The 16,088-nt window shown below is 39.6% G+C and overlaps 1 protein-coding gene across 1 annotated transcript; it reads right to left on the reverse strand.

Moving 5' to 3' along the window:
* Positions 1 to 178: 178 nt before the first annotated feature.
* Positions 179 to 8,410, reverse strand: LOC127443344 (uncharacterized). Its single transcript, XM_051701844.1, has 7 exons — positions 8,291 to 8,410; positions 7,718 to 8,059; positions 7,539 to 7,571; positions 7,370 to 7,447; positions 977 to 1,093; positions 768 to 811; positions 179 to 502 (listed from the first exon to the last, which is right to left on the reverse strand). The coding sequence occupies exons 1-7, from the start codon at positions 8,322 to 8,324 to the stop codon at positions 254 to 256; spliced, it is 897 nt and encodes a 298-aa protein (XP_051557804.1). The 5' UTR covers positions 8,325 to 8,410; the 3' UTR covers positions 179 to 253.
* Between the last annotated feature and the right edge of the window lie 7,678 nt (positions 8,411 to 16,088).

Below are 16,088 nucleotides of genomic sequence, written 5' to 3' on the forward strand. Positions count from 1 at the left end.
GGTGAATATCAACATCCCTCACTAATATCAGAGAAGTGAACATTACTTTTTACATTATATTTTCAGCAGTGAGCAAGTGGTCACTTGCTTGATTTGATGACACTGAGAAATAATAAACAAATGTTCACAAATTTCCTTCATTAGCAATATTTTTCAGGAACTTTATTCAAGACTTATTTTCATTGATTGTTCTCCAAATACATGCAATCAACATTTCAGAAATTTTGATTGACTGTTGATGAGGATTCTGAGATCAGTCATCAGTTTGATTAATACTCTGATAGACCGACTCTTGAACAGAATCAACATCCATTTCTGAGTATAATGGATCTACATCCAGACTGCCTGATAGTACCGGATCCACATCTATGTAGTTAGTATCTGTATCAGGGGCTGCTTCCATGTCTGTAGTTCTGTGAAGTTCCTTTGCGGTGGAAGCTCTATCACTTTGAGCTGTAGATGAGTTTGGAAGGACAATTGGGCTCATTTTCACATATTCATCCTGTAAAGAGAAAACATATCAGTTATGCTAGTGTATTATATTGTGGACATAATAAGAAATAACAATAAATACAATGCAAGAATATAGTGAGATTAGTATTGCACAGCTCTACAATGTGCAATAACTATTTTAATAATTAAAAAAATATAAAGAAAAATACTTTGCTGTGCAAAGATTGCACAAATGTTGTGCAACATTAAAAGGTGCTTGTACAAATTACTGGACAAATTAAGATGGACATGATTAAAAACAATAAAAAACTTACCCCCAGTTGGTTTGACATATTTCTGGTGTGATAAGATGCCGAAACTGGAGAAGAAAAAAAAACAAAAAACATTTATTTTCCTGCATGATAAACTTTATAGAGATGTTGTATATAAAAGAGGAAATCTCTTCTAGTCTCACTTCATGTAAAAAAAAAATTAAAAAAAAACACTTTGGCAAAAAGAGCTGTGCATGTGATCCAGTGCTCACCTGACAGCTTGCAGGTGTTGACCTGTTTTAAGACTTTGAACAGAACGAACGGACACACACACACAAGTGTGCACACAAACACCACACTTAGCACTGTCACAAGCCTGATGTAAGATTCTGTGGAAAAGGGAAACAACCTGACACAGCTGATAAAAACACAAGTCATTTATGTGAATATAAGACAGAAATAGAGAGAGGAAGATGAAACAGACATGTCTGGAGCTCTGATTGGTCGTTTAAACAGCAAGAGGCAGAGAGAGTTAAAGACACATTCCACACAGAAATAGTGTTTTGCACATATTTGTCATCATACAGAACACTGATAAAGCGACAGACAAAAGATAAATAAAACAATATTTGTGTCCGTTTGAGTGTATTTTTTTGTGCCATTAAAAAAATAATAATTAGACAACAGAATGATATAACAATGAGTGCATTTACTGGCACACTAATAAGCTGATAACTACCTACAATTTACCTTATTCAGTTTACATGGACAAGTAAAGCATTGATGACACAATACAAAAAGTGGATTTAGAAGGCAATATACAGTGCATTCAGAAAGTATTCAGACCACTTCATTTTTTTTTTTTTTCAAATTTGTTCACCTTTTTCTATGTTGCAGCCTTATGATAAAATGCTTTAAATTATTTATTTTTTTTCACATCAATCTACACTCCATACCCCATAATGACAAAGCAAAAACAGATTTTGATAACTGCAAATTTATTATAAAGAAAAAACTGAAATATCACATTGACATAATATTAAGACCCTTTGCTATGACACTTGAAATTTAGCTCAGGTGCATCCCATTTCTCTGGATCATCTTTGAGATGTTTCTACACTTTGATTGGAGTCCAACTGTGGGAAATTAAATTGATTGGGCATGATATCGAAAGGCACACACCTGTCTATATAAGGTCTCACAGCTGAAAATGCATATCAGAGCAAAAACCAAGCCATAAGGTCACAGGAACTGCCTGCAGAGTTAGGAGACAGGATTGTGCCTAGGCACAGATCTTGGCCAGGCTACAAAAAAAATTTAGCTGCATTGAAGGTTCCCAAGAGCACAGTGGCCTCCATAATTCTTAAATGGAAGAAGTTTGGAACAACCAGGACTCTTTCTAGAGCTGGCTGCCCAGCCAAAATGAGCAATCGGGGAGAAGGGCCTTGGTAAGAGAGGTGACCAAGAACCCGGTGGTCTTTCTGGTTGAGCTCCAGAGATTATGTGTGGAGATGGGAGAAACTTGCAGAAGGAGCAACACTTCACCGATCTGGGCTTTATGGCAGAGTGGCCAGATGGAAGCCTCTCCTCAGTGCAAGGCACGAAAGCCCGCTTGGAATTTGCACAAAAAATAACCTAAAGGACTCTCTGACTGTGAGAAATAAGATTCTCTGGTCTGATGAAATGAATATTGAACTGTTTGGCCTCAGTTCCAAGCATAATGTCTGGAGGAAACCAGGCACTGCTCATCACCTGCACAATACCATCCCAACGGTTAAGCATGGTGGTGGTAGCATCATGCTGTGGGGGTGTTTTTTGTGGTGGGAATGGGTGACTGGTCAGATGACTGGTCAGGTTTAAAGGAAAGTTGAATGCCGCAAAATACAGAAATATCCTTAATGAAAACCTGGTCCAGAGTGCTCAGGACCTCAGACTGGGCCGAAGGTTCACCTTCCAACAGGACAATGACCCTAAGCCAAGACATGGCAAAAATGGCTTATTGCCAACTCTGTGAATGTCCTTGAGTGGCCCAGCCAGAGCCCAGACTTCAGAGTGAGAAGGAGCATTATTGCCAAGTATGCTTACACACAAAAGGAATTTGTCATGGTGACAGAAGCTTCCAGTGCAAATGCAACCATATATACATACATACAAACATATACATTTAAACATAAATAAAATTACATTAAAAAAAATAAGATATAACAGATCGAAAAAAGAGAAATATACAATAGAGCAAAAATATTGTTCGAATATTATATATACAGATATACAGTTATGTGCAGTTGATGTAATATATTGAAGAAGAGGTAGGATATTTTAAAGAATATAAATGAAATATGGATATAAGTAGGAATGGATGGATTGAATATTGCACATGGTTGTATTAACAAAAGTATTTGGGGGCAGTTTTAACTGTTCATGAGGTTGGCTGTTCTGGTGCTCAGTGCTCAGTAGCGCTGGCCAGAGGGCAACAGTTCGAAAAAGAAGTGTGTTGAGTGAATGGGGTCAAGATTGAGTTTACTAGCCCTTTTTGTGACTCTAGATGTGTACAATTCTAGCAGGGTGGGTAGGGGAGCGCCAATAATCCTCTCAGCAGTCCGAACTACTAGGTAGCTGAACCAAACCAGACATTTATAGAAGTGCAAAGGACAGACTCAATGACTGCTGAACTGTATCAGCAGCACCTGTGGCAGGTTGAACTTCCTCAGCTGATGAAGGAATTACAAACTCCGCAGGGCCTTTTTCAAAACTGAGTCTATGTGGGTCTCCCACTTCAGGTCCTGCAAGATGGTAGTGCCCAGGAACCTGAATAACTCCACTGCTGCCAGAGTGCTGTTCAGAACGGTGAGTGGGGGTAATGTTAGGGTGTTCCTCCTAAAGTCCACTGTCATCTCCACTGTTTTAAGCATGTTCAGCTCCAGGTAGTTTTGACTGCTCCATACGGCCAGCTGTTCAACTTCCCTTCTGTATGCAGACTCATCGGTATCTTGGATGAGGCTGATGACTGTAGTGTCATCTGCAAATTTCAGAGGGGTCCTTGGCGGTGCAGTCATTTGTGTACAGGGAGAAGAGTAGTGGGGAGAGCACACATCCCTGGGGGTTACCAGTGATTGTACAAGTGCTGGAGTTGAATTTCCCCATTCTCACTAGCTGCTGCCTGTCTGTCAGAAAGCTGTTGATCCACTGACAGATAGAGGCAGGAACAGAGAGCTGGATTAATTTAGTCCATATGAAAGCAGGGTTGATGGAGTTAAAAGCTGAACTGAAGTCAACAAATAACATCCTTGCATAAGTCCCTGGTCTGTTTAGATGTTGAAATATGTCCCATATTGACTGCATCATCCACAGACCTGTTTGCTCGATATGCAAACAGCAAGGAATCTAGAAAGGGTTCAGTGGTGTCCTTCAGGTGGGCCAACACCAGTCTCTCAAATGACTTCATGGCTACAGGTGTGTAGTCATTAATTTCTTTGATTTTGGGTTTCTTTGGGAAGGGGATGATTGTGGAGTGTTTGAAGAAGCAGGGAACTTCACACTGCTCCAGTGATCTGTTGAAGATCTGTATGAAAATGGGGGCCAGCTGGTCAGCATAGGATTTTAGACAAGTGGGTGAAACACCATCTGGGCCCTGTGCTTTTCTTGTCATCTGTTTCCGGAAGAACTGGTACACATCTTCTTCACAGATCTTAAGTGCAGATAGATTAGCAGGAGAGGTGAGGAGGGTGGTTGTAGGAGGTGTAATTGTTTGTGTGCTGTGAAGGTTGGAGCAGGTGTGGGGTGTGAGACTGGGCTTTTCAAATCTACAGTAAACACATTTAGGTCGTCAGCCAGTTGCTGATTCCCTACAGTGTTGGGGGATGTTGTCTTGTAGATGGTAATGTCTTTCAAGCCTCTCCACACTGATGCAAGGTCGTTAGCTGAATTTTTTTTTTCAGCTTTTCAGAATAGCTTCTGTAGGTGCTATTGGATGTTTAGATCAGTTTTACAATCAGAAATAATCAATAATTAAATGTTATTAATGATTAATTATTGAATAATTAAATAATAGAATTTAACTCATTAAATTCTATTCTCGGGGCACCACTCTTTGACAAGAGAAAAATGATAGCAAGTTACTGATCGAGTCTTATAAAAACAAAATCTACCCTGAAGGTTGAGTATCTTAATTGTTAATCAAAATAATCAAAAAGGGGAGAAACTAGTTAAATTATTGCCATACAAATCTAATGGTAATCTAATTACAGTTAGTTTCTAACGGCAATAAAATAACAGTACTCTGAGGTAACATGGGAGTTCTTGATGTGGCAGAGGCTGGCTTCAACACAATATTCAAACTAAAACAGGAGTACTTATTATAATATAACAAGAGTTATTATAATCAAGCAGTAATGAACACAGCTAATACTAGCTGAATATAATACAAAAAAATATCAAAGAAATCCTAAACTAACAGTGGAGCTATATGCTAGTGTGTGTGTGTGTGTGTGTGTGTGTGTGTGTGTGTGTGTGTCCAGATGTGGTAACAAAGGAATCAAAATGGAGGGTTAGATCCAAAATGGAGCTGATACCACGTGAAGGTGGAAATGAGCGGACACACAAAGGAACTGATGAAACAGGCGGGAGAATTTGGCTCACCAGCCTGAGTTGGACATAAACCGCGGCGCCGCTCACTCAATGAATATCAGTGAGAGAGAGAGAGAGAGAGAATGAGAGCGAGAGAGAGAGGAAAAGTGCATGCAATTTAATTGAGGGTAACCGCTCGTAACAGCGGGACTGAATTACTAGTTCAGATCACTCAACAAAACAAACTAAACCCCAAAGAAATTAATACAAATCTCCTAACTCAAAACAGCAAACAGCGAGCAGAGTTTAACACACAAATATACTCAAAACATTAGCATTTAGAATGAAATATAAGATTTAGTTACACAAGAAAAATCACAGTTTCTAAACTAAATCTGCCCAGATATCAAGCCTTACTAGCATTGAGTGGTCAGGAGAAACGGTCTGGATGGTCCCTTGTCTTACACTCGTCAGCGAAACGACATGTCTCTGCTTTATGCTTTGGATCCAGCGATAGAGAAGAATGCAGAAGGTAGTCAACGTTGAATGAAAAAGAGGGAGAAGGGAAACTGGTCGCCTTTCCATTTTTCTAAATAAATTCACTGTTATCTTGCAGTGAAACTGAACCGGTTGTTATAAGTATACTATAAGACTGGAACAAAGCTAAGTTAATCTTACTCTACCGTGGCCAAATGGTGAGGTTAGAAAAACGTGGTCTTTTTGTTCTCAGTCCAAAATGGAGGGAAAACTCCTTCAGTACCTGCATGGTACAGATGTCCCTTAACAGCCAGCTAGAGCTTAGCACAGAGAGGCCGAACTACATCTGTCCGCTGGTTTTATTGACAAGATGACATCATTGGTTGTAGGCCGCTTTCGACCAATGGCATTTGAGACTGGGTCCACGGGCAGGACTTCGCATCTAGTTGTGAATTTGTGAAGGATCTTGGGAAACTGAGTTCAATGTCTCTCCTTTGATTATAGAACAAAGGGCCATGCTGTCTCTGCTGCCATTTTGAGTGGGCCAAGGCCACACCCCTTTTAGCCACACTGATCTTTGTCAGTCTGTTTTTGGCCTGATTATACAAGACTTGAACCCAGTCGAACATCTCTGGAGAGATCTGAAAATGGCTCTACACCAACATTCTCCATCCAACCTGACAGAGGATCTGCAGAGAAGAAAAGCCGGAAAATCCCAAAATCCAGGTGTGCAAAGCTTGTCGCATCATACCCAAAAAGGCTTGAGGCTGTAATTGCTGCCAAAGGTGCTTCATCTAAGTACTGAGTTAAGGGACTGAATACTTATGTCAATGTGATATTTCAGTTTTTTTCTTTTTAAAATAAATTTGCTAAGTTATCAAATTCTGTTTTTTGCTTTATCATAATGGGGTATGGAGTGTAGATTTATGTTTAAAAATAGCATAAGTCTGCAACAAATTTTTCTAAGTACACATCAGTGTACAAATTCGTCAGATGGATGCTTTTGGAGCGACTCTAACATTTAAACACAGTGGGGTTTTTTGTCTCTAGGTAAGTTATTTATTGTTTGAAACTTAGAAAAACACCTCTAGAGATCCCTGCATTCAGAATTGTGCTCCGTCCAGCTGTTTTTGAATGCAAGAACACTTTTTCATCTTGTGTTGTCACAAGTGCCAAGTATGGCTGAGTTCGGAACTGCATACTACCATATTATTTCTGCCATTGACACATATGGCAGAAGTAGTACGAGTAGTATGGGTAGTATGCCATTCCGAACTCAGCCTATGTCTGTCTGTGTGTTTTTTTTTTGTTTTTTTTGTTTTTTTCTCTGTACAGCTGCATGTTGCCTATACAGCTTGAGTTTTGCTTACTACCCCCTTCTGAAAATAGGTGGTACTTCATGCTTGAATTGCTCCGATAGTAGGATTATTCCACATTATATTCCAGAGACATGATTAATTGCTTTCATTTCTTTAACACTTTATTTTTTATATAATTAATCACACTGATTTAAAACGTTAAAACAACAGCCCAAATAGATAGATAGATAGATAGATAGACAGGCAGAAACAAGCGCTAAAATGCAAGAGAGAAAAATAGAATGGATAATAGAAAGTCTTCACCCTGATCTCTTTTCTTGGGCCAGTTCTGTGTAGCGATATTTGCGGGGTTCGTAATAACATCATCTCCGTTAATTAACACTAAAACAGAACATTTGAAAAGGGGCAATTATGTGCATGTTTTGTGTGAATAAAACTGAATTAACATTCCCTTCTTGGATTTCTCTGGTACCTCTTGGTTCTGTTGTTGGTCTCCGGGGTTCACCTGTACAGAAAAGGAACATGAAACTATCCAAATTCACTCCTTTAGCAAAAATGACTTCTGCAATCAATTGTGTCTAGAAAGCTGTATGTGTGTGTGTGCAACTGACGAATTAAGGGGTGAAAATTAGATTGCACTCATGTTCTCACCTTTCTTGACTGTTATTTGGATTTCAACCATAGGATCAACTTCCAGTGTAACATCCGCACCACAGTAGTACAGTCCAGAATCCTCTGCGCCCAATCTAAAAATGACGATGGTAACCCAGCGAGAAGTAGTGTTGTCAAATAGAGCGTATCGCCCATGTTGACTCCAACTGTTTGGTTGAGCAGTCTGAACCAGTTTCTTTTCAAAGAAGCCATCGGACCTGCTGAAGTACTTGATGTTTTCTTCATAGCCCGACCGGTATTTGACATAGAAAACTAAGTTTTCCTCCTCATATCCATTTATTTCTGTGTGCTTTACAGCACAACCAATATCCAGTAGCCGGACTGTAAATTAAATGGACCGACATTTGAAAAGCATTTCTAGATTTGCAATTCAACTATGATTTCCATAACACAAAGACGTTAGTACAGCATATAACCAGCAGTAAAAGTTATTTGGCAACAATGTCAATCTGCAACCATGTCTCTTGGGAAACTCATAAATCAAGAAATGACAATCAGCATCTACTAAAGAAAAACTGCTGAAAACTAAGTGATTAATGAATGTTAACTCACCTGTAATGACAGACAAACAGAACACTTTCCACATGTTAAATGGTCAATTCTGGCTTAGAAAGTAGAAAACAGCGTCTCTCTATATATTTCTGTCTCTTTCTCCCACTTCCTTGTTCAGAGCAAATAACTCATCCCTTAAGAGTTAAATAACCATCTCTCTCTCTCTCTCTCTCTCTCTCTCTCTCTCTCTCTCTCTCTCTCTCTTGCAGACAGCAGGTTTAGCATTTTTGGGAACCCAAGCAAAGTTTGAGGATTTTAGACCTCTTTCAATTCTAGTGTATTTTCCTTGTTTCATTTTCTCGAGTAACATTAGACTGTGAACAAAAAGCAGTTTGATACTATTTTAAATACTGATTCTTGGCTGGGTGTTATCTGTATTTAATGTACAACCCCAATTCCGAAAAAGTTGTGACAGTATGAAAAATGCTAATAGAAACAAAAAGGAGTGATTTGTAAATTATATTCACCCTTTGCTATATTGAAAGCACTACAACTACACATTATATGAATTTCATTGTTTTTTTAAATGTACAATAATTTCAAATCAGATGATTGCAACACACTCCTAAAGTTGGGACAGTTGAGTGTTTACCACTGTGAAACATCACCATTTCTTCTAATAACACTTATTAAGCATTTAGGCACTGAAGACACAAGTTTGTTAAGTTTAGAAAGTGGAATTTTCCCCCAATCATCCATTATGTAGGTCTTTAGCTGCACAATTGTACGGGGTCTTCGTTGCCGTATTGTGTGCTTCATAATGCTTCACACATTCTCAATTGGAGATGGTCAGGACTGCAGGCAGGCCAATCTAGCACCCACACTCTCTGCTTATTCGGCCAGCATGTGGTTTGAAGTTGTCCTGCTGAAAATTCCGGGACGTCCCTGGAAAAGACGTGTTGCATGCTGCTCCAAAATTTTTACATATCTGTCTGCATTCATTTTACACGTGCCACCTACCTAAACATTGTTGCACACCAGGTACACCCCTTTATGGCAATGGTATTCCTTGATTACAATGGCCTCTTTCAGCAGGATAATGTGCCCTGTCCCACTGCACACATTGTTCGGGAATGGTTTGAAGAACATGATGAAGAGTTCAAGGTGTTGCCCTTCTTAGGTAAGGAGGAAGCTGGGGCCGGCTTGACAAACACATAAACATTTAATGACACTTTTTAGTGTATAAAGAAACAAAAACATGCACTGCTTTTCAGCCAGCTGTGTCAAATCATAAAGAAAGTCAAATATTCGGACAAGCTTCTCCCCCATCTGCCACTGTCTCTTCTCCTTAAATATTCCCACCTCCCCTTGCTGGAACGCGAGACCGGTGTGGCGTGCAGGTGGAAGTCATTCGCCACTTATCTTACCGGCCTCGCTCTGCCCAGACGCCGCTTGGCTCTGCCCTGCTCACCACAAACTATGTTTGCATCATCAGTGACGAGTGCGATGTGGAGGTTGGATTTTTCCCTCTTTCGTTACATTTTTACTCCACTGATGGTTAACTTTAGGTTTGGGATTCAATTTATAAAATATGCATTTAGCCAGTACAGCTGAAAACAACTCACTTCAAAATTCGCTTTTGATGCCCCTCAGTGAACATTACAGCTGGAAAATGGAGCTTACACATGCCCATCAGAGGTCTGCACAGGCCTTAAAATGAAACACAAAATGGTCTACCCCTACCTAGCTCGAAAGATACCGTCAGATTATAAGCCCGAACCCCACCCGAAATCACTCACTATCTTTATATTTTCTTCTCCTAGCAAGTACTGTTGCAATAGGCTGTATTTTATGTAAGCATATAGGTAACATTTGTAACAGTATTGAAACAGTAAACATACCGTTTTAACAAGGCACAGCAGCCCCTCAGTACACTAGAGAAGAATTGAAAAAAGCACTGAATTACCGTTTATGCGCTGAAACTTTGCTTGGTGCAGAACAATCTGGAATAATAACAATATGAAACAATGCAACAGTCCCCTCTTTAGAGCCTGAACTTGTTCAGAACGTTGAATCTTTGTGACATCGGCGCTAAAAACAATCTAGAGGCAGTGCAAATTATGAAACAGAGTGCAAGTGTCTCGACATGCGTTTTTGAAAATGTTAAGTACTTTTTAAGTTTACACGGTGTTTAAACAGTGCCGGTCCTGTGTGAGACGCTGAAGAAACAGTGAGACACAGCTTAACAGTCAAAGACATTCAACCAGCATGTGTTTACATAGGAAAACATTGAGAAAACAGAACATACGTGCACAAAAACACGTTTGGTGTGAACAGCCCCTAACTTGTCTGTTTGCACGTGAGAGCGCATGCGCGAAACAAGTCTGGTAGGCCTGTTTATTTTTTTTATTAATTACAAATCCGAGCCTGACCCGAACCCGAAGTCCTACTTGAAAAACTGACCCGAACCCGGCCCGAAACTCATCAGGTTTTCGGGTCCCATTGGGCCCGGGTTGGGTTGCAGACCTCTAGTGCCCATACACCCAACAAAACTTTACACATAGGCTACTGGGGGAAATGTTTTGGGTCACAGACAGATAAATGAAATAACTCATTTAAAAACATATATAACAATACTGTATTTCACTGGATTGATTTTAGTCTAATGACCTCAATATTAAAGTTGGCTCAGTTGTCATTGTTCCACTTTCTGGAGGGATTGCTGTAGAAATACTTATCCCACTAAACTAAGCTTGTAAACAGACAAGCCAGTTTATCTATCCATAATAGTGGACACATACTCCATTTTCTCATTTCACAATTAAGATTAGTGTGCCGTAGCTGTAAAAGGAAACTAGTATTTGATTGGCTGTAAATGAGGATTATGTGATTTATTATTTTATTTATTTCTGGTCCGATACTGTTATAGAATGACTCTAGAACAAAATGATCTGGAAGACACTGATACACATGACTCTGTCCATTGACATCCAGTTCTGTGTAGATTTGCTCTAGACCCAAAGTGTCTGTTTGTGCTGGGGCAACATCTATGTTGTAGGAATCTGGTTCTGGGACAGCCATGTCGGCCGGTTCTGTGTTTGTGTAATCCGTGCTTATGGGTCTGTGAGATTCCCCTGCAGCAGGACCTTCAGCACTTTCAGCTGTGGGTGAGTCTGGAAGGACAGGAAGTTTGATTCTCTGGTGGTCATCCTGAATAAAATAAATATTTATAATATTCAGAATAAATAGAAGCTGATTACTGCATCATCCTCATCGCCAATAATAAACATAAGTATTTGTGAATTTGATGTGCCATGTGATGAACTCACCTGCATTGAGTATGATTTTGCCCTGGTGCATTTGGGAGCAGAACCTGCAAAGAATGTTTAAGGACTCTAATTTTGTTCTTAAATGGATAACGATGAACTATATCACTGTATGAAAAGATCTTGTAGTCTAAATGGCCGGATTTAAAGGGGGCTAGAGGGGCGTATTGCCCCCCTATATTGTCCTTGTGCCCCCCAGTTGGATGGTATAACAGAATTAAATTGTGCCACCCCCCCACCCCCCTAACAATTAAATACTGTTACGATGATGTAAACATCAGACAGCTTTTATTTGAATGATATTTGGCCATTTGAGGAGCCACATTTACCTATAATCAGAGTTTTTAGCTCCCTCTTGTGTCTGTTCCAAACTCTCAAATCCATGTACACTTACGCTGATAAGCATGTTAGTCGATGGGTGCCAGTTAAAAAAAATAAAATAAAAAAAAAGGAATAAATGATCAGTCTATTAATAATAATACAAAATTAATAAACAAATTTTTAAATGGACAAATAAATAGACACATTTAAATTAGTTAATTTAGTTCGTTTAAAATGTTATGTTTAACAATAAAATTGAGCATTAATAAATCATGTATTTAATTTGTGTTTAAAATGTAATTACACGTAACAACATTGTATATTATTAAATAATTTTTAAATGCACCTTTAAATTTTGTTTAAAAAAAGCATTTGGCAATTGAATTAATTGCCAAATGATTTTTTTAATGCAATTTAAAAGGTGCTTTTAAAAATGATTTATTAATATACTACTTTATTGTTGCATATGATAAAAAATTTAAACAAAAATTAATTACATTTTCCTTTAAAATTGGTTCATTTATTCACATTTTTATTTTTTAATCAATAGATTGATTGTTTATTCCTTCATTATTTTTTTATTGTAACCCCTCAGCTTCCATAGATAATATAATTTGTAATGCAAAAAAAAAAAAAAAAAAAAATGCAAATGCATATATCACACTGTCAAAGTTCTTGTGTTTTTAAATGTCATTTCTGCCATTGCCTTTTGTGGTGTTGGTGTAGTTGTCATGATCTAGATATCTGCTCACCTGAAATATTGCAGCTGTAGTGTTTTAAGACTTGAAACGGGCCAAACAAACCCACATAAAACACGCATCTTGGCCACCATCATTATGAACCTCGAGTAAGACTCTGTTGATGCAAACAGACAATGACTTGCATGAAAAATAGCAAGTAAATGCTTTGTGTGAAGTGTGGTAAAATCTCACCCCCATGCTCTTCCTGGTTTGGTTGAGTGGTTGGTACTTGTGGATTTCCTACACAGAAAATGAAAGTTCATCTTCACATAAGGAAACCCCAGCTCACATTACTGCCTATACTCACTGTATGAGTCATTACGAGACATATAAAGGAAGTAAACTCACATCCCATCTGAAACCAGTGTGTCTCTCAGTGGTACCCCAAAAAGCCCTGTGACTGATGTACAGGAAGTGTTTCTGAATACAAAATATCCCAGTTTGTGAACTGATAATTGTAAAATGGGTAGTTGACAAATGGGCGTGGACATTAACTTTATTATTCAACATTAAGATTTTAGGATATTGTGAATTTACATTATGCACTATATAAATTCAAATTCTTAAATTCGTATGTGCTTACTGGCTGTTGTTATGGTTACAGACTGAATGTGAAACTTGTAATATTTAAGCGCGTTAACAGCACTGTACATTTACGTGTTGTTACTTTCAGCGTGATAAACTTTGAGAAGTTGTGTCTCTATTCATCCTCATTATTTAAGGCATTGCTCGTGTTCAAATTAAATACATTGAACAGTCAGTTTGTGTTCCTGTTATTATGCATAGTCCACATGTTTATTTGTGAGATGTTGTGGACAAATTAAAGAACAGTATTTTATGGAGTGTGTTGCTGATTTTTTGGTGGGTTGTCTGACAGACATCGAATTTTTTATAATAAACTGTTGCAGAACAAAAACCTGTGGGATGCCGTAAAGTAGGCCTACATGTTTGCGCACCTCTATTCCCCTAAAATAGACCTTTGAGGCGACTCCAAGCTATATTCTGCACACGGGATGCAAATAAGCAGTGTTGCCCTATGTTGGAGCGTCTCTTTTCATTATAAAGTTGGCCCAGGATAATTAGCCCATTTTATTTTATTTTATCCCAAAACACTAAATAGCATCAAAAACTACCACCGGACTTTCCTTAACAACTGTTGATTATGCTCCTATACACAGATGAGCTCTTCGTGATATCTCTTAGTCTTGATAAATAACTATGCTTTAAATCTTTCCGAACTCCAAGCAAACACTTGATGATATAAAGGAATATATCAAATCAATCATGTACAGGCTGATCAATTAATAATAGAATGAAGGGCCCCATTCCAGCTAACAGATCAACTCACCATATGTGAAGAGCAACTCCATCCTCTACTTCTTCGCTGAGTGCACATATACAGTATGTCCTTCAGTCTTTCACTTCTGATCCTTCAATAATTTGGGTTTTATTGATATTTGGCTAAATTTCACTTTGTTCATATGTCGCATTAACCAACAACCATGCTTGAGGATGTAAGCCTACTGACGTGATACTGAACGCTTGACTTGAAAGTTCACCTCAGATAATTATTGTTTATTAATGTGAAAGTTGGCAAACATCATTTCACCTTATTCGGCCACATTTTAGGCTGAAACAGTTGACATTGCGTGATTTGAAACTAAACTTGTCTTGAGCTGTCAGCTTCCTCTGGCATTTATGCAGCACTTTCAAACTCACCTGGGCTATCATGTATGAAAGAAAATAAATGAAATAGACATTTTCGCACTGGCATATATGTATTATGCACACTTGAAGTTAAATCAGTCAAAACAACTGTTAATTTTATATTATTTTTTACATATTTTTAAGCAGGTGTTTCAGTGATGTAAACAGATAGCAGGCAAAGTGAGATCGGGAGGTAAAATAAAGCACATGGAGCCACTAAAAAACAGTGTCAGGGGCGTAACAGTGTCAGGGGCATAAGAGTGTCAAGGGCGTAACAGTGCCAAGGGTGTAACAGTGTCAAGGGTGTAACAGTGTCAGGGGTGTAACAGTGTCAGGGGCGTAACAGTGTCAGGGGTGTAACAGTGTCAAGGGTGTAACAGTGCCAAGGGTGTAACAGTGTCAAGGGTGTAACAGTGTCAAGGGTGTAACAGTGTCAGGGGTGTAACAGTGTCAGGGGCGTAACAGTGTCAAGGGTGTAACAGTGTCAAGGGTGTAACAGTGTCAGGGGCGTAACGGTGCCAAGGGTGTAACGGTGTCAGGGGCATAACGGTGTCAGGGGCGTAACGGTGTCAGGGGCGTAACAGTGTCAAGGGTGTAACAGTGTCAGGGGTGCAACAGTGTCAAGGGTGTAACAGTGTCAGGGGCGTAACAGTGCCAAGGGCGTAACAGTGTCAAGGGTGTAACAGTGTCAGGGGTGTAACAGTGTCGAGGGTGTAACAGTGTCAAGGGTGTAACAGTGCCAAGGGTGTAACAGTGTCAAGGGTGTAACAGTGTCAGGGGTGTAACAGTGTCGAGGGTGTAACAGTGTCAAGGGTGTAACAGTGTCAGGGGCGTAACGGTGTCAGGGGCGTAACGGTGTCAGGGGCGTAACAGTGTCAGGGGCGTAACAGTGTCAAGGGCGTAACAATGTCAGGGGCGTAACGGTGTCAGGGGCGTAACAGTGTCAAGGGTGTAACAATGTCAGGGGTGCAACAGTGTCAAGGGTGTAACAGTGTCAGGGGCGTAACAGTGTCAGGGGCGTAACAGTGTCAAGGGCGTAACAGTGTCAAGGGTGTAACAGTGTCAGGGGTGTAACAGTGTCAGGGGTGTAACAGTGTCAGGGGTGTAACAGTGTCAAGGGCGTAACAGTGTCAAGAGCATATGACACACTGTGAATGAGGCAATCAGCACAAATGTTCACAATGACCATGGCTTTAAAGCTTAAAAAAGGACAACAGCAACAAAAACACCATATTTCAAGTCATGTGAAGTAATACAATAGTTCTGTGTGAGGAACAGCCTTGTTATTTACTTAAAACGCTCAGGTTATGTCTGTAACCCAGGTTCCCTGAAAGGAGGGAACGAGACACTGCGTCAGCTTCTGACGTTATGGGGAGCTCCTCCCAGGAGTGACAATGTCTGAGACCCTTTACAATCATGGCAAACTATTGGCAGACTGCACTCGATGCTATGCCCCCCATATGCTTGTCATTGCTGGCGAATAAGCGGAAGCACAATGGCATATCATCAGGATTTTCAACTGAATGGAGGAAGTTTATCTCTCTGTCCCTTTTATAGTGAGAAATCAGTAGTGCCGCAAGCATAGGCAATGTCTTGCTCCCTCCTTTCAGGGAACCGGGGTTACAGTCGTTACCTGAGCATTCCCTTTCAAGTCGGTCACTTCGACACTGTGCCAGTTGCTGACATTATGGGGACCCTATACCATTGTGCCATGATACTGATTGCACTGTGTTTGTTGTGTCTTCCGGTTGAGTTAATGCTGCC

The sequence above is a fragment of the Myxocyprinus asiaticus genome, chromosome 7, assembly GCF_019703515.2.
Source record: "Myxocyprinus asiaticus isolate MX2 ecotype Aquarium Trade chromosome 7, UBuf_Myxa_2, whole genome shotgun sequence".
Lineage (NCBI taxonomy): Eukaryota > Metazoa > Chordata > Actinopteri > Cypriniformes > Catostomidae > Myxocyprinus > Myxocyprinus asiaticus.